Raw genomic sequence first — 23,184 nt, forward strand, 5'->3', positions numbered from 1 at the left:
GTTGAACGGGAGAATGTAATTGCTTGTCCTGTAGTAATCTGGTCATTCATCACTTCCTTTCTTCCACTAGAGAAGTTTATTCCTGATTTTACCATTATATTTAGGGCAGACAGGTACTGACTTTTCTTTGCAGTTGTTTAGGTGATGGTAAAAATCCTAAGTGAATATGGCCGCCCTATTTGTTGGGTCCATTTGTAATGAATTGTTGGAGGTTTTGCATCGGTCTTCTACAAGCTTAAGTAGGTTTGCCCTTTTGAAGTCCCTAAAGATGGTCTAATTTGGTGTTGGGGTATTGTCTCCAGCCCTGCCAGAGAAGATGACTGACTTCTGGTCAGATTTAACTAGGGATGAGGAGATGTGGGGAGGGGTACAGGTGGGAGCTAAGATAGTAAGAACAAGGTTAAGGATATTAGAGCCTTTTGTAGGTTGCAATTTACAACTTGCTTTCATGCAATGTTATTAACAAAGTCCAGTAAATGCTGAGCATAGCCAGTTTTGGAGGTGTAAGTGTGGCAGTTAATGCTTGGGTAATGGAAACACCTAGCATGAAGGTATTTTTTTTATTTAACCCCTCTGTGGTGTTAAGGTAATTTCTGTGATATTTGGAGACATAGATGAGGATCTGTAAGCAGTGAAGTAATAGCTCGAGTTGTTAATGGTGGTTTACATCTCCAGCAGCTATCAGGTTGGATAATGGGTAATTTGATGTGAGTTGTTGACATTACTGACAATTACAGATACTCCTCCTAGTTACATGAGGGCTTGAAGGAATGATATGTGATAAACCCTGGTGCAGAGGGAATGCTATCATTGCATTGAATCCATGTCTCAGTAATAACACAAATATGAATGTGTCTGAGTTGCAGGAGGGCCTCAAATTTTGACAAGCTTTCTATTTAGACTCCTGGCATTGAGTAGTGCCATCATGTTATCCGAAGTGGAGTTTGAATTTGCAATGTAGGAATTTCAAACAGTGGGACTACCTAAAAAAGGCACTATGGGGCAGCAAAACCTTTAGCCAGTATGTGGATGCCCTGGAATGAGAGTTGTAAATGACCCAGGGCAAAAACAGGGTATGCAGGTTACTACATAATAGTTTTCATTAGAATGAGAACTGTAAAAGTCAATTATTTTGACTTAAGGTCTAGACATCATTCTAGGTGAAGGCAAGATATTACTTAAGACTAGTGTCTTTCCTGCCTCTAATACATGCAAGGTAAGTTCCATCCTATGGTCATTCACTCTCACACGGGCAACCACTAGTTCATAATCCTATTCGCTTTAAGGGTTCTTAGGGCACTAGTAACATCATGGATTCTGGCAGCAGACAAATAGCTTACAGTCACCCTGATCTTAGTGGTTGTGGGGTCCGTACGTCTAAATCTATAGTCACCAGTGATTAAAACATTTCCCTGAGCAGACCTTATCGGCTTAAGTATGCTTTTCTAGTAACTCTTGGATGTTTTTTATCTAGTTTTACTTAGTATTATTATTATTACCATTATTATTATTATTATTATTATTACCATTATTATTATTATTATTATTATTATTATTATTATTATTATTATTATTATTATTATTATTATTATTATTATTATTATTATTATTATTATTATTATTATTATTAGTAGTAGTAGTATTAGTATTTGTAGTATTGTTTGTTGTTGTTATTTTGAAGCCTTGACCCTTTTTTCATCTGATTGAAGCTTCAACCAGTTAAAACTTAAGAATGTGTTGAAACGTCAGGAAATATTGGGTTGAATGGAGATTGTTAATGAGGTGGTAAGGCTTGTTTAAAACAATATATACTAAGTACAACCACAGAATACACAAGATGCTATCTAGACACACATGCCCAATTTACTAAACTGCATAAAAAGAAGATGTACAAGGTCTATATATGTGTTGGAATATTGCCACTGTGAACCTCCATTATTTATGTAATTTCTTCATAAATGTAGAAACACTTGTTGGCAGTCTGTGAATCATACAGAATTGCTTTATCAGTTTTATCTCATTTCCATTTTGAGATGTAAATATGATTTGTGAAGAGTTGCATGAATGTTGCACGTAAGAATCTGGTGAAGTCTAGCCATAGTCTCTACAAGTATCACTTCATAACTGTGAATACCTTTTAGTAGAAGTATCTCTGAGTCACATTTTTTTTTAAATCATTTCAGTATGATCAACGCTGAATTCTGTACAGGAAGTGTATTGATTTCATTTGGAGGTGTCCTTGGCAAGACAAGTCCTGTCCAGCTTCTGGTGATGACTATCTTTGAAACAACATTGTTTGCGATTAACGAATATATTGTTGTGAGCGTGCTGGGGGTAAGTAAGAAGAAAAAACATCTAGGGTTTGCTGTTTCTTACCAATAAATGCTCAACAGTAACATAAGTTAGATCTGATCACATCGAAACTGACCAGTAGTAGCACCACTACCCTTGTCCCTCCCCACTGGATCTGATGAGGTGTTGATCAACACTAACTCCCATTCTAGCTTTAGATCTGATGCTGTTTTTTCCATCTGTTCCTCAATGAATGGTTTACCAGATCCCACTTGGTTCCAAATTCGGCCACTCTCAGACTTCAAGGCTCAGGCTCCTCCCATTGCCTATAATTCCCCTCTTGATAACAAAATACCTCAGATCTGGTTTGCTGCTCATTTGGATTGCACGTGATCTTTTAACTCAGCTTTGGGGTGACAGCAAAGTTGATTTTTTGGGCAGATTTTTTCTGTCATTGGGATATTTAGTGACTTATCTAAGTCCTTTTCAGCTTTCGTCTTCTACTTTCTCCCACTTGCATTTGCTGCCTTTTTAATTTTACTCCTCTAGGTTCCTTTGAACCCTACTTTGATATAAACTAGTTGTTGTAGTTGTCGCTGTTATTGCTGCCCTCTTTTTTTCTGGTGTTTGCCCTTATAGTTGTTGTGTTTTTTTTGTTGTTGTTAGTATAGTCTCAGCAATGGTTAGACAATCCAGACTTTCATACCAAGTTGTACATGTTCTGACATCCTCACAGAAGCCTTTGATCAGAAAGATTCACAAAACCAAATAAAAAAGATTTTCAATGTGGGCTTCTAGTAGGAATATAGATCCCTTTTCAGCTCCTCTCCCCACTATCTTAAACTTCTTTGCCTCTCTCTTTCACAGTGGCTCTAGTTACTTTACTGTCAAGGTTCAGTTGACAATGATTTCCAGTTTTCACAGTGGGGAAGATCAATCACCCTTTGCTCCACTGAAATTGTCTAAGGCCTTCATTAGGGACATCTTCTTGTTGTGATCCCCCTATTAGAGATCCCGTTCCTACTTAGGATATTAACCATTCTTCTGCAGGATTTAAAAAGACCCCCATTTGAACAGGCAGCTACACCTGATTTGAAATTTCATTCCTGGATAACTCTGTTTTTGGTGGCAGTTACTGCTGCACCAACAGTATCAGAACTTCATGTGCTTTCCTGTAAAGTTCCTTACTTTTTTTTCCAAAAGGATAGAGTCATTTTAAGACCAAACCCATCCATTCTTCCTAAGGTGGTTTCTGAATCACCACTCAACCAGTTTGTCAATCGTCCTGTTTTTTTCCCCATTTTGCCAATAATGGGGAGTACATGCTACATCTTCTTCACTCGTATAGTCGTCTTAGATTTTACTTGCATCGTACATGAATGGCAGAAGGACTGACCAGTTGCTTGTTTCCTTTTCCTCAGCAAAACAGGGCAAAGGAGTATCCAAGGTGACTCTTTTTCATTGGCCATCTGACTATATTTTTCATGTCCACAATGGGAAGGGGGTCACCTTAGCCTGGATTTTCTAGACCTCATTCTACTAGGTCAGTCGCTACCTCCACTGCCTTTTTATCCAAAGTACAAATTAATGACGTGTGCTGCAGCAGTTCAGTCAGATGTCCACACCTTCATATCTCACTACTTGTTGGAGTGCAGTCCTGGTCTAGCGCTTCCTTTAATTCAGCTACCTGATGGAATATCCTTCCATGAGACCTTCCAAGATTTATGGTAGCTGGGGACTCTGTCCCGTCTGTTGCTGAGCAGATGGAAGAGACAACATTTGCTATGAAATTAATGTATTTACCATAACAATAGATCTATCTTGTGTGCTTCCAGCCTTCCTCAACTCCACTTCCTCTATCTCCCCTCCAGGTATCACTTTCTTTTTTTCCTGGACTGACCACACAGATTGTTCCATGGCTTGGCCGTGTACTCTTTAAGCCCTGTGTTAGGAACCATTGGCTTTCTGTAATATGATTTTTTCCATAGTAATAATGTATCAGTTTTATTATAGTGTATGGGCAAATTCAGTCTGGGGTATTTTGCTATCAAGAGGGGATTATGGGGTAAGGGGAAGAGCCCGAGCCTTGGATCCAAAGTTTGACAGTGGCCAAAGTTATATCCTAGTTGGATCTAGTAACCCATTTGTTAAGGATGGATGGAAGTAGACAACACCAGACTATTGTTACAGCAAGTTTATAACTTTTGTTTTTTCTTAAATTAATGGTTTTATGTGCAGACAATGTCATATGGGCCTATATCATAGTTATATAATCAATGGTTCCTAATCTCTAATATAGTTTAACCTGTTAATAACATTGGAACCTTAATAATTTTATCTGTGGTTGTTGTATTCTTAACTTCTTTTGGCTGCTGTTTTTCATTGCAACGAAAGATCACAATAGACAATGAAACATAGATAAGTCATATCAATGCTAATGGTATGATTAATTTCTTGTATGTAACACAATGGTCTATCTTAAAGAAGTGCAAAATGCTGATTAGCTCAATTTTAACATCTTAAATATAACAATGTATAATTTGATTATTCTTTTTTAAAGTTATGTTCATTGTCCGTACTCTCAAGATTTATTTTCTGTTTGGAGGAGAAAACTAAATATTTTTTTTATCCTGAGGTATAGAGTTGAGCTTGATAATTTTTCTTCCTCTGTGGCAACATAGTTCTCCTGAGCCCCACTCTCCCTTAAATCCATGGTCTAGTATGAGATAAATATAACATGATTGTCACACTCATATTAGATACAGAAACACATTATTAGTGTCACTATTCATCATGGACTTTATTGGCTGAGTCCGTACAGGTACCCGGATTCTGACATATTTTCTGCATCTATATAATGGACTTGGATAGCCATGTAGGGATACTGACCTAAGTCTGATTTATCTTGTAGCACTTGCAGTTGTCTCCAGGTTTCAGATTAGCATCCTATGTGATCCACTGTGAGCAACCAATGAGTTTCTGACAGGCATAGCTTATATTTAAACCAATCAGCTTGCTACATCTTGGCTTGCCCATATTCTATGTGATGCCTGAATATAGACGGTTGTTAGAATTATAAGGCATTTACAGTACTGGGAAAGTCACATGACAGACTGTTCCTCTTCTCTTACCTAACTGTAAACAATTTGAATGCTGACAATTCCTGATTAAATGTATCTTACCATAGACCAAATACTGTGATGCTCCATTAACTGTAATGGTGGGCCATCTGTGTGTGTTCTTGTCTATCAGATGAACCAATGTCTGGACCCCATACAAGTACTGGGACACACAATGCATTTATGTCAATGCATGCATCAGGACTGTGCATTGGTACACCACTGAAAAACAACTGAAATAATGCCATAAGTAGGATTAAAAAATCAAAATAATTATATTTTATATAAAGATAAATGAACCATATAAGCTAGAAAGTTAATCATATAAGCTCAAAGAGAATGCATACTGTCCCACATTTTAAATGATGTATGAAGTCATTATTTTTTTTACTGTATTTCCCATAATAAGTGGAAAGCAGCTTTGTATGTCAGCCAGTAATCTTAGTAAAACAATCCACTATTCATATGAGAAATTATCTTTTATATCAGTTCTAGCTGTTCAGTGTCATTAAAAATAGTATAATTTCATATGTACAACACATATTTATTGTGGCTTTTGTGTTTTCTTATTTATCGGTCAGGCAAAGGATGCTGGGGGATCCATGACCATTCATACCTTTGGAGCATACTTTGGACTGACTGTAGCACGGGTTCTTTATCGACCAGATCTACACAAGAGCAGACACAGAGAAGGCTCTGTGTATCACTCTGATATCTTTGCTATGATTGGTGAGTAATTTAATTTGTGACTTAATCAGGAAGTTTCTGTCTTGTCCTAGATTTCAGAAATGCTGGCAAGTTGCCAGCTACACTAAATCGGTTGCTATTACAAGTAAGAAAATGAATCTGTCAGTCTACAGCTTATAATTACACCAGGGATGGTGAAAATAGATGGCATTGTTGGGAAATTGGGCAACTGTTGATATTGTTTAATGCAAGAAAGTGTAAATGATTGCATGTGTAGGACACTTAAAAACAATATAGCAATGTATACGGCATAGGAAGTAGTGAAGGTGACTCAGTGTGAATCTTAAATTTTATCTGCTTGATGTTAGGAGACAATTATTAATTCTAATTTAGTACAGTAAGTGCCTTTAGCATTCTAGACCAAACCATACCTCAACTTCTTAGAGCAAGAATTCTTCACAAAGCAAAAAAATAATGGGGCACAAAGGTCCAAACTCAAGGACAGATTTTAAATATTGCTCCTGAAACTTAGAAAGTACTGGAATGATGTTTTGTAGTAACCTGCATTTTCTGAAGAATATAAAGCCTGAAACTCAAATATCTGTCATTATTTAGTGACATCAGTCTTCAGTGATTGGCTAGTAAACTACAACTTTTATGAGGAGCAAACCAAAAATATTAGGCAAAAATCTGGACATTCGGCAAAATTCTGGACAGTTGAGAAGTATGCCTGTACTCCAGCCCCACCTTCCTCCTCACCCATCCTATGCATGTCCAATGCTCTTTTTAATGACTCTCCACCAGTCATTCTGCTAGTACATTGTGTGGATCTACAACTTTTTCTATAAACAAAAATTGGCACTTCAAGATCCATGAATATTTAATCCTTAAAATCTGCTGCTTATGTTCCTTCCTCTTTCCTTCATTGTCAGAAAGATCTATTTACATTTCCAAAACATGAGTTAGCACATCCATAGCATGGGCTCCCATTCTTTATGGTATGAACTGAGAAGAGCTACAGCTCCTCAAGTCTGGAATTATATCCAAGTCATACTAGGCCTAGTCTCAAGTCATATCCGGTTCATACTAGGCCTAGTCTCAAATCATATCAAATTCATACTACGCCTAGTCTCAACTCATATCCAATTCATGCTGTACTTAGCCTCAAGTCATATCCAATTCATACTGGACTTAGGCTCAAGTCATATCCAATTCATACTGGGCTTAGTTTCAAGTCATATGCAGTTCGTACAAGACCTAGTCTCATGTCATAAATTCACATTAGGTTTACTATGGCTTATTTGCAAAACTTTCTATTTGTTTGCACTGAACAACTGTCCCTTTTCTATCTACTTGGTTAGTCTTTTGAAATCTTTCCTTAGAATTGTCCATCATCATCATTTACTGCCACGGTTCAATTTCTGTCATGAACAGAGACATTTATTGAAATCTCTGTTCCCTCAGCCATAGCTTCATATATAGTTACTAGGTATGCAGTCCCAGAGGCCATTAAGGACCACAGACACATTTTCCCATTTATTAACTATCTAAATAAAATTTTATTTTATATTTGTTTACTGGGGAAGTCCGACTGGACACAGCTCATTATCAGCAGACACCCAGATGCATGTCTTTGGAATGTGGGAGGAAACTGGAGCACCCAGAGGAAACCCACATGAACACAGGGAGGACATGCAGACTCCATACAGAAGAAACCCCAGGTGAGAATTAAACCAGAGAACCTTTGATGTGAGGTGACAATGCTAACCGCTACACCACTGCGCCATCCATTTATTTCATAGTACAGTTTGGCCATGTGACCTGCTTAGAGTAGCACAGCAGGCCAATGAAGGCTAAGGAAATTAAACCCTGGACGGTGCAAAGCAACTTGTTAACAAGATATATACTTAAATGTTAATCATTCCCACTGTCTCAAAGGCATTTCTGGTTATTTGCCAAGTTTACCCAGTAATGGCCAGGTTTAAAAGCTCCATCTCTCTTTCCTCTCTCTTCCTGTGTCACCTATTGGCTGAGTATATTCTGAGAGGGAAGCCTTCGGCTGTCACAGGAAGTGAGTGTTCAGTCTTTTTCTGCCATCCACACAAGAAAGCCCTCTGACTCTGCAAAGAACCCAGTGCTGATTTTTCTAGCTTACTGCTCAGATAAGCCTCATTTGGGGACACCCTTCCTCTCATTTTATTATTAGATTCATTTATTTATTTAAATTTGTTGACCGGGAGTGTCCGACTAGATGTAGGTCCATTTTCAGCAGAGGCCTGGGGAGAAAAGCTCCACAGTTAAAATAAACAGACAGTATTTACATTGGATTACATAGTAATTAACAATTTGCATAGTGATTACTTACAACATATTTACAGATGAAGAACATAGTACATCAGTAGACAACTAGAATCTTTATCTGTGAAGTGCATACCAGACATTAACAAATGTTACAAGAAGAAGAAGTTTGTGCTGTATAATAAGTACTGGCTTATGAGCATCTGAGCTTGCTATAATCAAGGTAGTTAGTGGAGTGGAAAGAAAGGTAGTGGTTGGATGGGGTGGATGATATTAGAGTGGGAGTTGCAAGGGCATAGCCAACATATTTTTAGTTGCACTTTTAGTAAAGTTTTGAAGTGGGTGCATGATGGCATGGAGGTAATTGTGGGTGGGAGTGAGTTCCATAATTTGGCTATGGCGCAAGAGAATAGTGCTTCACCAGCAGAGTTATTGGCTTTAGTGATCTGCAAGTGATTTTTTGCTGCTGGATCTTAGTGGTCTGGTGGTGCGATAGGGTTGGAGTAGATTCTGGAGGGATGGGACATTTAGTGGATGGTTTACTAGTTTGTGGGCAAGTGAGAGTTGATACCACTGAAGGAGGTGAGGGAGTTCAAGCCAGCCCAGTTCAGCAAGTGAGAGACAGTGGTGACTATGGTAGCATGCCCCTGCGGCGAATTTGGCGATTTTGTTGTAGCAGGTCTCTAGCTTGTTTAGATCACATTGCCTTAGCTTGGTATATATTGGAGAGGCATAAAGTAGGGTGGAGATAAGGTGGGAATTTACTATTGAAATCTTTGCTGCTTTGGTGAGAAATTGCTTATTTCTGTATAACGCTCCTAGTTTTTTGTGGACTTTTTTTATAGTCATGGATATGTGAATGTCAAATTTTAGTTTATTGTCTATTTCCACTCCTAGCAATTTGGTGTGTTCAGTTGGGTATATAGTGGTGTTGTCTTTTGCCGTGATGTTAAAGTGAGAGTTGTTTTGGGTATGTTTGGTGGGTTGGAAGCTGAGTAGTTTAGTTTTGTTTGGGTTGAGTAATAATCGGGCATCGGATACCCATGTTTCAACAGAGGAAAAGGCTTCCTGTGTGACTTTTTGCAGTTTTGGTAGGGACTGGGCTGAGCAGATGATGGTCGAGTCATCTGCGTTTTGTATGAGTGTGCCATGTTTGGTGGCAGAGGCTAGATTACTGGTGTAAACAGAGAAGAGTAGGGGTCCAAGGATGGATTCTTGGGGAACCCCTATGGAGACAGGTAGTTTGGGAGATATGTCATTCTGCCATACAACGGATTGTTGGCGGTCATATAGGTAACTCTGAAACCAGTTGGTGACCGATTGTGAGAAGGATAGGTTATTGAGGACAGAGATAAGTTGTTTGTGTGGGACCATGTCAAATGCTTTAGATAGGTCTAGGAAAGTAGCAGAGGAGAGATAGCCATTGTTTTTATGCTGAAGGATAGTGTTAGTAAAGGAGAGTAAGGCAGTGGTGGTGCTATAGTTTGGTCAGAAACCATGCTGAGTACTGGAAAGGAGGTTGTTAGTAAGGAGGTAGTCTGAGACCTGAGAGTGTATGCATCTCTCTAGTATTTTGGAGAGTCGGTAATTGGATAGTTCTGTGGAGGGTCCGCCTTTGTGGAGGGGAATTATATGTGATACTTTCCACAGTGTGGGAACGTAACTTTCTGACAGAGATCGGTTAATCAAGATGGATACTGGTAGGCCAGAGCATCAGCTGCGATTTGTAGGTATTCACTTGGGAGGCTGTCTGCTGCTAATTTGGTGGGTTTAAGTTTAGTTAAGAGTTTTTTTATGTTGGAGGTAGGTACAGGAGAAAAAGAGAAGGCAGTGGGGAGATTACTAGTTGAAGGTGTGGGTTGGAGGGGAGGGGGGTTGTGTTGTTTAGCTAGTGATAGTATGGTTTGGGTGAAGAGTGTGTTGAATGAGGTAGAAATATTTTCTGAAGAGTGAGGGATGTTAGGAGGAGGCGTACTGACTTTACCTGGGTGGAGGATGGAGTTTATGGAGGACCAGAATTGTTTGGGGCTATGTTGTGAGGAGTCTAGGGCAGACTGGTAGCATTGGGATTTGTCCTGTTTTATTAGCTTTTTGACTCTATTGCATAGTTCTAGGAATTTCTGTCTAGCTGAGGGGGTTTTGGTTTTGCACCAGTGCTCCCAGGCTTTATCCCTGTTTTTCATTTCTGACTTAGTGTTTTTCTGTAGCCATGGGGAGGGGTGTGCTTTGGTTCTGGAGAATCTTATGGGGTTAAGGATGTTCAGGAAGGTAGTATTAAAAAATTCAACTGCATCATCTAGACTGAGGTACTTTAGAGGATGCCAGTTACATTCTTTGAGGGATGAGATGAATGTGAGTGGGTTAAAGTTTAGTTTTATACGTATTTGACAGTAGATGACAGGTTTAGCTTGGTATAGGTATTTTTTTGAGTAGGAATGTTGGGGAGTGATCAATGAGGCTATCTGATAAGCAGCCTGTTATATATGACTGGGGGCTCTTACTGACTAGTATCCAATCCAGGGTAGTGTGCTTGTTGGAGTTTTTATTTATCCTGGTTGGTGACTGGAGTAGTTGAGTGAAGTCATGAAGGTGTACATGATGGGTTGGATTGTTGCCAGAACAGGATTGCCAGTCAATATTAAAAGGAAGAAACACGGGCTCTTTTTTTTTTTAACAGCTTTATTTGAGAGAAGGTAACAAAGCAGCAAGCACGTAAATCCAAAACAAAATAGCAACAACATTATTATCCCACCTCACACACCTGCTTGAACTTTGAACTACTTTCTCAGATGCACATTAGATAATTGAAACTCTTAATACAATAAAGATTCTTAATTACACTTATTCCATCATGATTACAAAATCATACATACAAAATAATATACCCAAACAGTCAAATCAATTTTCCATCATCTAGTGTATAAATTACCATTTCACCATTTTTTAAAAATGCTTAACATAATGCCAACATTTTTTTTGTTGTAAAAATTAAAAACAATTACAAAATACATATACCCAAACAGTCAATCATCTGCTCCACATCTAAGCATATACCAATATTTTTTTCACTAAAATTTAAATGCTTTAAATAATAATCATCAACATTTTTGTTGCCAAAATCCCTTTTTAATATTTTTAATATTTTAACTCCTAGGTATACATTACCCCAACTGAGCTTCACTTATTTGTCCACCACTTAATATCCTTATTTACAACTCCAGTACAAAAAAGTATATTCATAAGGTAAATAAATGGAATGTGTTTGTTTTAACTATTTAAAAAAAAAAAAAACACATGAAGTTGTTTGTTGAGGTAATGTAATCAATAATCATGATGGAATAAGTTAAATTAAGAATCTTTAAGAGTTTCACCATTCAAATTATAAAAGTATTAAGTATTCTTGTTAGGAAGAGGATCATTCTTTTGAACTCTGAGGAAGTGAGAGTTCAAAAAAAACCAGGTGTGTGGAGTGGAGACATAACGGTTACTGTGTGCTGATTTTTTTTGTTTCTTTACGTGCTTTGTTACCTCTCTTGGCCTTCGCAAGGTAAAAACTCTAAGCTAAAAGTTTTTAGTTTCTTCATTTTTTGTGTACTTTTTTGTTTTTTTTAGTTTGTTAGCCATTGTTTTCAATATTAAAATCACCTAAGATGATAGTTTCTTGGGGGAGATGGTGGGTAGATGAGCTGAGGAGGTTTTCTAGGGGAGGGATGTTTTGGCAAGGTGGGAAGTACCATCCAAATATGTTGATGGTTTTGTTTTGGTTAATTGTGAGGTTGGTATATATTATTTCTTCATTGCCTATTTGTGGAGCTGATGATTTTAAGATCTGGATGTTTAGATGCTGTTTAAATATTATAGCTACACCACCTCCTTTTTTGTTTAGCCAGTCTACTCTTAGTATTTTACTGTTAGTATTTATTATTTTCTTTCTTTTTTTATGTTTATTAAAAGAAATGTATATTTCTTTTACTATTTTATTTCTGACTGAGTTTACTGTAACTTGTGGGAATTTCTTGGCTTTTGTCTTTTGACTTCTTGCACAATAAGTGAGAATCATACCACCAGATTGACAAGCCTTTATATCACCCCAGATGAGACACAAATTCACAATCCCTGGTTTAGGAGGCCAGCCAGTGCCTTATCTATTAGGCCACTGAGGACACGTCTTGATACCAGAACAGTAAGTAGAATAAATTGCTCAGTTACTAGATAGCACAGTGGTTAGGACTGCCGTCCCACAACACTCAGTTATCCATTTTAGAGCCTGGCTGGCATGTCTTCTGTGTGGAATCTGTACATCCTGTTTGTATTCATGTTGGTTTATTCAAGGTGCACTGATTGCCTCTTACATGTCAGAGACATGGGAAATGGTGAATGGGCAGTCCTCAGTTTCCAGTGTGTGTGTGTGTGTGTGTGTGTGTGTGTGTGTGTGTGTGTGTGTGTGTGTGTGTGTGTGTGTGTGTGTGTGTGTGTGTGTGTGTGTGTGTGTGTGTGTGTGTGTGTGTGCATCTCAGGATGGGCTGACAACCTTCCCAAGAGCAATTTCTCTGCCTTGTGTCTACTGAGTACAAGGACAGGCTTCACCCATCACCCTGAAGTGAATTAAGTCGGAAATCCAAAAATGAATGAATTAATGAATGCTTAGCTAGTCTAAATGTAGCTTTTACAGTGGCTGATCTATTTCTTTGGTAGAATCCCAGCAGTTAACAGCAGCTGGACATTCATAAAATATATGAACACACAGTCCTATAACAAGCTCAAAATCAAGTTTGGTTTAGAAAGTTTGTATATTACATTACATAAAACTCACAGATTTACACTAAAATAAACTCTGTATTGCAGACATAGAATTGAAGTGCAGAACAATTAATATCTGATTTATTTGATTTATTGTGTATATATGCCACAGTTCACTAAGATTTCGTAGTTGTTGTCGTACATCTGGTGACATACAATATAACATGGATAAGTAACTTATAGCCTGACAGGTTTTTACATGTTATTTAGCTAATAGTGAGGTTAAGTTTTGAAAAGCTGAAAGCATATTGAATTAGAAAATTCTAGAAAGTTTGTCATAGTTGTAGCTACCTTTTCTGGTCAAAATATTTCTCTGTGAGTTTATCTAAAGATTGTACTGACTTTAAAACAAACTGTCCAGCAGATTAAACCTTTATTTTCCCATGACTTAATAATGATTTTTGAAGTAGCCTTCAGGGAATGGGGTATTATAAGCCTCCCAGCAGGGAGGAAACATGCCACTTGTAATAACCCTTTGGAAGCAGTGCTGCGCTGGTAATGCAGTGCAACAGAGCTTTGGAAATGTGGTGAATCCAAGAGTGTCCTTATTAGATGCAGATTACTGCTTCCAAACAGCAAACTCAGAACCAAACCCACACTACTCAACTATAGAACGAACTCTCAGAAGTGCCCAAGTGACTCCTCTGTAGAAATAACCCTCAGAAGTACCTACACCAACCTTTGGTCAGAAAACACAGATTCTGCCCCAAAAACAAATTGAACACACAAAGACAAACACAAGAAAGATGCTATCAAAATCTCATAAGAAGTCCATCACATTTATTCAAGCCATCAAAGCACATCTCCAGATATACAAATTACTGTCTTCAAAGACACCTTCAATGCAGCTTAGAAGAAATGTCTGACTATTGTAAATATATGGTTGTCTAACAGATAACTATAAGCAATAGGGTGACTATAGAAAATCCCATTTGACAAGCTAAAACAGTGAGTGCAAAGTATACACAGAATAACAACTTGGAAAAAAAGCTAACAAACATAAACATGTTTGTAAAGCTAGAAAGTAGCATGTAAAACAGTTGTGACTGATGCACTATGAGAAATATGCAAATTACCCCAAAAGGATAATATGTGTTAAAGCTATCATCTAATAATAAAGAGGGAGGTTAGGCTATGCTTTTCATCTAAAACGTCATGGAAATTTAGTGACTGAGGAATAAAATGCGTCTGTTTATTAAGAAACAGCAAGTGACCCTGATAACTATCGCCCCATAAGCCTGACTAGTCTGGTCTGCAAGGCTATGGAGTGCATCACCATGGAACTCATTAACAAAGACATTGGGAACCTCCAAACACTTGACCCGACCCAGCTCGGCTTTGTTAAGGGCAGATCATGCCTATTAAACCTGGTGGACTTCTTCGAGACAGTCACCAAGGCCATAGAGGAGGGAAAGGTGGTTCACACAGCCTACCTTGACCTCGCCAAGGCTTTCGACACCATTCCCCACTCAGGTATTACAGAAAAACTCACCAGCCTGAACGTAAACCCCTATGCTACGAGATGGGTTGTCAACTGTCTTATAGACAGAACTCATAAGGTAAGAGTAGCAGGCTCCAGCTCCGACTCTAAAGTAGTCACAAGTGGTATCTGGCAAGGCTCAGTCCTGGGACCCCTACTGTTCAGCATATACTTCTCAGAGGTACAGGCAAACACAGGAGGACTATGGCTAACCAAGTTCGCTGATGACTGCAAACTGGGAGCCATAATTGACTCTCCGGCTGACACGGACATCCTCCAAAAGGGCCTTACTGAGACGGACACCTGGTGTCAAAGTCATGGCCTCAAGCTAAGTGCCAAAAAATGCATAGTCATCCTGTTTGGGAAAAACAAAACACCCACGAATTACCACATAGGTGGCAGCCACCTTAATACAGAAGAGGTAATAAGAGATCTAGGGACCCAGGTAGATAGTAATCTCTCCTTTGACAATTATATTGCCAAAGTAGTTAGGAAATCCTTCTATGTGGCCCATTTAATTACTAAAGGGTTCACATCTAGAAATAAAGAGGTTATAGTGCCCCTCTACTCGTCACTCATTAGACACATCATAGAGTACAATGCCCCATTTGGGATGTACCTCACAAGACACTTCCAACAGCTGGAAAGACCACAAACGTACCTCACCAAGAGGACTACTGGTCTCAAACATATGTCCTATGCAGCCCGACTGAAAAAAATCTGGCTGTACTCAGTGGCATATCGCTTACTCAGAGGTGATCTACGCCTGACTTACAAAGCCATGTCCAACTCAGAATTGATGGACATGCTCCACCTAAAGAAATCCAAGTCACTGCAAGCCATATGCTCTAGTGAGCTAAACCTTGCCATAACAATAAATAGAACATGCTGGAGGGATAGATTCCTGTCACAGAGACTCCCCATGCTTTGGAACAAAATTCCAAATTACATCAGGCAGAGCCCCTCACTAACACTCTTCAAGAGAAACCTTGATGAGTGGATGGGTAACAGAAAATACACCCCTGGGATCATCTCATTGGCCCTTCTTGACAGAGGATCAATTAATTAACCAATGGGCTGGCAAAAGCCGACACACTCTGGCTAGGCTTATAAATGCCCTCGGGCAGATAGCCTAGTACGTACCTATGAACCTATGAACCAATAATGAATATTTAAGAGATGGACAATACAGTTACAATTGCTGAATCCTACACAAATGCACTCTATAAGCACTTACATGAGTGCATGGATCGTGCTATCCCAAACAGAACCAAGACGCTGTCCTCCAAAAAAAGGAAGCCAATCTGGTGGTCCCCTGCCATAAACAAACTGTACAACAGAAGGAAGAAACTGTTGCAAAAGAGAGTAAAATCCCATGAGTGGAGGAGCTCCTTGGTCAGCCTCAGTAAGAAGCTGAGATCCTTTATAAGCTCCTCCAAAGCTAGCTACGAAAACAAAATCGCCATTAAATCCAAGGACAACCACAAAGCATTCTATAGCTATGTCAAGAATCTAGATGGCAACACCCAGATCTGCTCTGAGTTACAGCACAAAGGCAAGAAAATTACAGAACCAACTGATATTGCCAACATCCTGGCAGATAGGTTCAGTGTTAACTTTACCCCCCTCTCACCCCCTAAAGGGCCCATATCTACACAGGAAGAATGCAGAGTCCCTGTAATCACAACTAAGCAGGTAAAAGCTGCACTCTCTAAAGCCAAAAACACAGCATCCATGGGACCAGACAACATCCCAGGCTGCGTTTTACACGAACTTCAGAATGAACTTAAGCACCATGTTCAATAATAGCCTCACATCAGGTTTTGTGCCCACTGAATGGTGCACAGCAACAGTTATCCCACTCCACAAAGGGGAAGCCACCACTGATCCCAGGAACTATCGACCTATTAGCCTGATGAGCCTGGTCTGCAAGGCCATGGAACGTATCATCATGGAACTCATAAACAAAGACATTGGTAACCTCCAAACTTTGGATCTCACCCAGTTCGGATTTGTGAAAGGCAGATTATGCCTCCTGAACCTGATCGACTTCTTTGAATCAGTCACCAAAGCCGTGGATGAGGGTAAGGTGCTTCACACAGCCTATCTTGACCTCCCCAAGGCTTTCGACACTATCCCCCATTCTGGAATTATATCTAAACTCACTAAACTAGGTATAAAGCCATACGTCACAAGATGGGTTGCCAACTGGCTCACTGACAGAACCCACACTGTAAAAGTTGCAGACTCCAAATCTGACCTCAAAGCAGTGACAAGTGGAGTACCACAGGGTTCCATCCTGGGACCTCTCCTGTTTGGTATCTACATCTCTGAAGTACAGGCTAACACAGAAGGCCTCTAACTAATGAAGTTTGCAGATGACTGCAAACTAGGAGCCATAGTCAAGTCCCCAAATGATGTGGACATCCTACAGAAGGGCCTACTGAGACAGATGCCCGGTGTCAGAGCCATGGCCTCAAGCTCAATGCCAAAAAGTGCAGTGTCAGCCCTTTTGGTAAAAACTCTGTACCCATGAACTACCACATAGGCAGCAATCTACTTAACACCGAATGTGTTATAAGAGACCTTGGGACCCAGGTGGACAGTAGTCTCTCCTTTGATAGTCACATCGCCACAGTAGTCAGGAAGTCCTTCTACGTGGCACACCTCATCATAAAAGTGTTCTCATCCAGGAAAAAAGAGGTCATTGTTCCTCTCTACTCGACACTCATTAGACCCATTATAGAGTACAACGCCCCTTTTGGAATATACCTCACAAGACATGTGCAGCAGCTGGAAAGGCCACAGAAGTACCTCACAAAGAGGATTACTGGCCTCAAATAATTGCCCTACACTGACCACCTCAGAAAACTCCAGCTTTACTCCGTAGCATATTGCCTACTCCAAGGTGATCTCTGCCTAACATATAAAGCTATGTCAAACCCAGAGCTGTTGGACATGCTACACCTAAAGAAATCCCAATCCCTCTGGGCTACATGCTCTAGGGACCTAAACCTTGTCACCACAATACACAGGACATGCTGGAGGGATAGATTCCTGTCCTGGAGACTTGCTATACTCTGGAACAAGCTACCCGTCTATGTCAAGCAAAGTTCTTCATTAGCACTCTTCAAGAAAAATCTTGATGAGTGGAAGGGAAATAGGAAATACACCCCAGGGATCACTTCTGTGTCTCTGCTGGACAGTGGCACAGGAAAATAACTTACTTGGGTGGTGTAAGCTATGGAACCTTGCTGGCTAGGCTTATGTAGGCCCTTGGGCCGATAGCCTAGTACCTACCTATGAACCTATGAACCTATTACCAAGACAAGTTAGTTGCATCTGCAATAAATACCTAACAATGGAGGTGTTGAATTATGATAGCTATTTGACTGATAGGATAAAAGTATGTAGGCCTTTTTGTTTTTTAATAAATAAATCAGAGGTAGGACTAGTAATAAATAATACAGAGGTAGGGGCTAGTATTATGCACAGTTATGTACAATTTTGAAAGAAGCAGCAGTGGTGTGGCTGCATGATGTAATTACATGTTTTTAAGTTGCCATCATTTTAAATAACAAAAGTGACCTTTTTTAACCCCTTTATTTTTGTGGAGACAAGCCTTTCAATAGCTTTGTGTAATGCATTACCTTGTCTCTTTATACCAGTTCTGAGGTTTTTTCAGTCTTTAACTGATTTTGCTCCCTGTAACTAATTTTACTCTCCAATACAATCACTTCCAAATAAGAAAAAAAGCAAGGACAGAAAATGATTCTTGAGTTCCATTTATGTGAAACCCATGTAGTTGTTATTGTTCATCAACAGACATATTTTTAAATTATGATTTCTTTTCACATCTGGTAAATAAAATAATGTTTTTCACTGGATTAGGGCCATAGAGTCTTTATTGAGGGAACAGTACAACAGAATAAAGTTCCAGCAGTTTCCGTGTAGTATCGGTGGCCTTATTTATCATGTCTCCCATTATAAGCATAACTGATACAATACTTGATAAAAAATGAATAAATTAGCAATATTAAGTGGTTGACAAGGGTGAGAAGGACTTTTAAATTTAACTTCTTAAAAAGTGTATCTGGCAATGCATCTTATGATCTCGTGATCAGTTACCCAGGATTATTCCTATGTTCCTATGTTAGACGATGCTACAAGAGCAAATACTCACTTTTTCAAGCACATTGTAACTGGAAGTTTGTTTTCAAGCCAATTATAACTGGAAGTGTGGAAATGTAATTAACAATGGGTTTGTTGAAAGATTTTTTTTTATTTCTTTTGCATATGTTGATGCTAGTCAGAAATTACTGCATTTTCAGCCTGTACATTTGTCCACTTTTTAGGAACCGTCTATTTGTGGATGTTCTGGCCCAGCTTTAACTCAGCCGTTACTACCCATGGAGATGACCAGCATAGGACAGTTATGAATACGTACTACTCCCTGGCAGCCTGCACCCTTGCTGCATACGCTATATCGGCACTGGTGAACCACGAGGGCAAGCTAGACATGGTATGTTACTCAAAATGCATGGACTGAGGGAGTCATCACTCAAGACATTAATAGGAGAATGCTGTCTTGTCTTTCTTAGTGTCATGATTAACATCTTGTACACTGAGTACATTCTGCTGATACAAGTTAATTCTGCTAAAAAAATAACCAGTTTCTGACAGTTTTACATAATAATCTATTACAAATCCATGCAACTATAGTATGCATATTAATGAAATGTATGCATGCCTTTCATATATGCATGTACCATGTCTACAGATGTTCTGTTTCATTTACTTATATCTTTATTTAAAGCACAGGTTTTGGAACAAACATTTTTCACATAGATAGTTGCATTATAATATACGTGCTATTATATATAATAAGTTATTTTCATCAGTCAACAACTGAAAAAAGTATAAATTGTGCACTGAAAGCCTTGTCAGTATATCACTAATGAGTTACCAGTACAACTATAACAGATAAGCTAAACAAGGCTTTGTGTTAAACCTTAATATGTAGATTGTAAGGAAATGGACGTTTACTGATCACTTCTCAGGAGTTAAAAAGGATTATTGTTTATTAACATATAAAAACAAAATGGCAGAATCTAACCTAAAACTAAAAACACTTAGCCAGTCCTCTAGATTTTATTAATTACAATTCAGTAGAACGAGAGAGCAAGCAATTATACAAACTGGAAAACAATTTAGTGATAAGGTTTAGCAAAGATTTTTAAGAAGCAGTTAGGTTATATAACAATTTCAGAACAAATAGAATATGAACATTAACAATAATTAGTGCTAATAATACAGGAAGATTGAATCCAGTTTTACACAGACTATGAATGTATCATAGGGAAACAACTCTGCACTGGCATAACATTGCCAATATGGAATACACAGCAATATATCTCTTACATTTGTGTAAAAGGTCAGACATAGAAGAAAATGTACTGCAAAATGCTTTGTCAACATATGTATCTGAATAACATTCCCACATTTCTACAAGTAACAGAAATGTATCACAAGCTGCATAAACCAAGACTTGATCTATCTATCTATCTATCTATCTATCTATCTATCTATCTATCTATCTACCTAACTACCTGTCTGTCTCTATGAATCTATGTCATTTCATCTAAACTCATCTTATCTAAACACACCTGATCCAAACACACTTTATCTAACACAACCTAAAAAAAACATAAAACTGTTGGAAGACCAGGCAGAACGCAAAATGCCAAAATAGCAAGCAATGATGAGACGCTGCACCAGGATGAAAAGCTAAGCACTTTCATTCAGTTTATTTCCTTCTCAGCTTCTTCAGAGCTCCAGAGGATACCAAGAAATTCACCTTGAGAGTGAAGCTCAGGAGGCGAATCTTGGCATCCCTGTTGAGAACACATAATAACAGGTTATGATTGGTGAGACACCATCATAACAATGTGTAGTGCATGTGGTTTTATCTCCTCCATATGCTACTAGTTACAGAAAAAAATGGTGTGTTTTACCACTTTGAAAGTCAGTAAAGCACTTAGCAACAGCTGTCCCATAGACATCAAGCAAGGGAAAAAAATCAGGACAGTTTTGTAATACTGTCCTAATTTAAATAAGTTACTTACAGACTGACATCTGTAAAATTTTCATATGCATGAGGAGAGTTATTCATGGACCACAGAGTGTGAAGAAACATCCTTTCCCTGATACCCAACTGTAACAATGATTAGGGAGTGTGTAACATTTGTTACACACCTTTGAAAGTGCTGTTATGGTCAGATCCCATGCTACAGTAGCTTATAACAGGTTTATTTTTTCTGACTTTGGAGCATAATTGGGGTACTCCACGCACTATATTACTTAAAAATATATGCGGACACTAATGCCATTGATCATAAATCATCAACTTTCCATATTATCAATCAGTGTTATAACTGGTAAAATGTATTGGAGAATATCATTAGATCAACTGTAATTTGATCATTTTTTATCCACATGTGATTAGATAAAGTGATAGTTTTATATATATATATATATATATATATATATATATATATATATATGAATTGAAATACACATATCTTGAAAACTGCTGAGAAGTCTTGACTGAAAGCATATTTCTGGATTGATATGCTACATACTTCCTCCAAAAGGTGACCATTCCCACACGTATGTGTATGTATATCTATATGTGTGTGTGTGTGTGTGTGTGTGTGTGTGTGTGTGTGTGTGTGTGTATATATATATATATATATATATATATATATATATATATATATATATATATATATATATATATATATATATATATATATGTGTGTGTGTGTGTGCGTGTGTGTGTGTAAGCCGTAGAAAATTCTAATGAAATCACACAAAAAAAAAATGGAGTTCACATGTTTAATTCCTAGATTTCATCTCATGAAAACATAATTCCAATTTTTTTTTGGAATATAAATCAGTGTCTCTGCCTGGTTTCACTAGGACTGCCACATTCATGGTACTGGCTGTGTTTTCCAGCATGAGTCTTGGATAGCAACCAATCTACCAACATCCTCTCCCTGAAATCTTCTTCTGGCCTTTCCTGGTCAGGGGTTGCCACAGCAGATCACCTGTCTGCTCATGATTGGCAGTGGAGATTTAACAGTGTCGAGTTGCCAGCCTGGCACCCAAACTTCCACAGAAGGCACACACACACTTACACCTAGGGCCAATTTAGAGTGTCCAATCCACCTACAGCATGTCTTTGAGAGGAAACCCACACAGCTATATGGAGGACGTGCAGACTCCGCACAGAAGGCACCCCAGATGAGGATCAAACCAGAGAACCTCTTGCTGGGAGGTGAAAACACTTACTGCTGCACCACACTAGCCATCCATCCTCTCCCTGAAATAAAGAAAAATATTCACGACAAACTTTTGCCAGAGAATGGAAACAGTTGCCCTTTGCTGCAACCTGACCATTGTGCTGTGGCACTATCACCAAACCCACCCTTGCTCCTGAGAGCTGCAGTGATGTAATCTTCTTCAACTAGGAGCCACAGTAACTCTTCTGCAGTTTGCTGCATGCTAGGATAAGTGCTGAAAGTATTTCAGTTTATTCATTGTTCAGTGTGTCTTTTCTATATGCAGGTCAACAAATGTCCTCACTAGCCATTTCTTAAAAACAAATTCCCTAAATTTACAGTCAGACATCCCTTTGGAAGATATTACATGAATCATGGGCTAATTAGTTTGATGTTTTATCTGAATAATTCTCATCCAGATTTACTCTAACAAAGCAGCTGCTAAGAACGTCTATATTTCCTGGGTGATACAATGTTGTTGTGTCTTTTCCCGGTTAGGGGTCGCCACAGCAGAACTCCGATCCACTAATGATTGGTAGTTGATTTTTACGTGCCGAGTTACCAGCCCTGACGCACAACCTTCAACGAAGGTACACCCATTCACGCATGACTCAACGCAGAAGATGCTCAAGCTGAGAATCGAACCGGACAGCATCTTACTGTGAGGCGACAATGCTACCGCAGCACCACCACCGCAGGTATATTGTAAATTGAGACAATGTGCATAATGTAAATTCTTGGGTAACATTTTGAAAGTTCACAAAGCAATGGTATGTACGTAACTTGGCTACCTCAGTATCATAACTTCTGACGCATGCACTATTTTCTGCAAAGTAATTTTCTCATATTACTTCATGGAAGTACTGTATCCTTTTTGGACCTAGAGCAAAATATATTTTGCAGCCAAAAAAGGGAGTTTTTAATTTCTGTTACAAGTTCACCTTCACAATGGATGTTAGAACTTTTGTAACACTCATAAGGAAGTGTCATTTTGTATTGCAATTCTGAGGGAAAATAATGAAAACATGCTTATAAGGGTGTGACTAATTTATCAGCCATAACCGACTGATCTTTTCATTTTCAACCCAAAATGTCCACTACAGAACCTGCTTTTGGTTTCATGAATAAATATCGTTGATAATAGTCACTGTAGTATTGTTAATGA

At 38.6% G+C, this 23,184-nt stretch overlaps 1 protein-coding gene across 1 annotated transcript in view; it reads left to right on the forward strand.

The window, feature by feature from the left end:
• RHBG (Rh family B glycoprotein) overlaps positions 1 to 23,184 on the forward strand; it is a 371,751-nt gene that overhangs the window by 168,207 nt on the left and 180,360 nt on the right. Inside the window, exons 3-5 of the mRNA XM_044079784.1 lie at positions 2,184 to 2,334; positions 5,993 to 6,140; positions 19,032 to 19,198. Of these exons, the coding sequence (XP_043935719.1) occupies positions 2,184 to 2,334; positions 5,993 to 6,140; positions 19,032 to 19,198 (466 nt within the window). The remainder of the gene's footprint in view (positions 1 to 2,183; positions 2,335 to 5,992; positions 6,141 to 19,031; positions 19,199 to 23,184) is intronic.

This window comes from Protopterus annectens, chromosome 8.part0 (assembly GCF_019279795.1).
Source record: "Protopterus annectens isolate FY-2018-M chromosome 8.part0, PAN1.0, whole genome shotgun sequence".
NCBI lineage: Eukaryota > Metazoa > Chordata > Ceratodontiformes > Protopteridae > Protopterus > Protopterus annectens.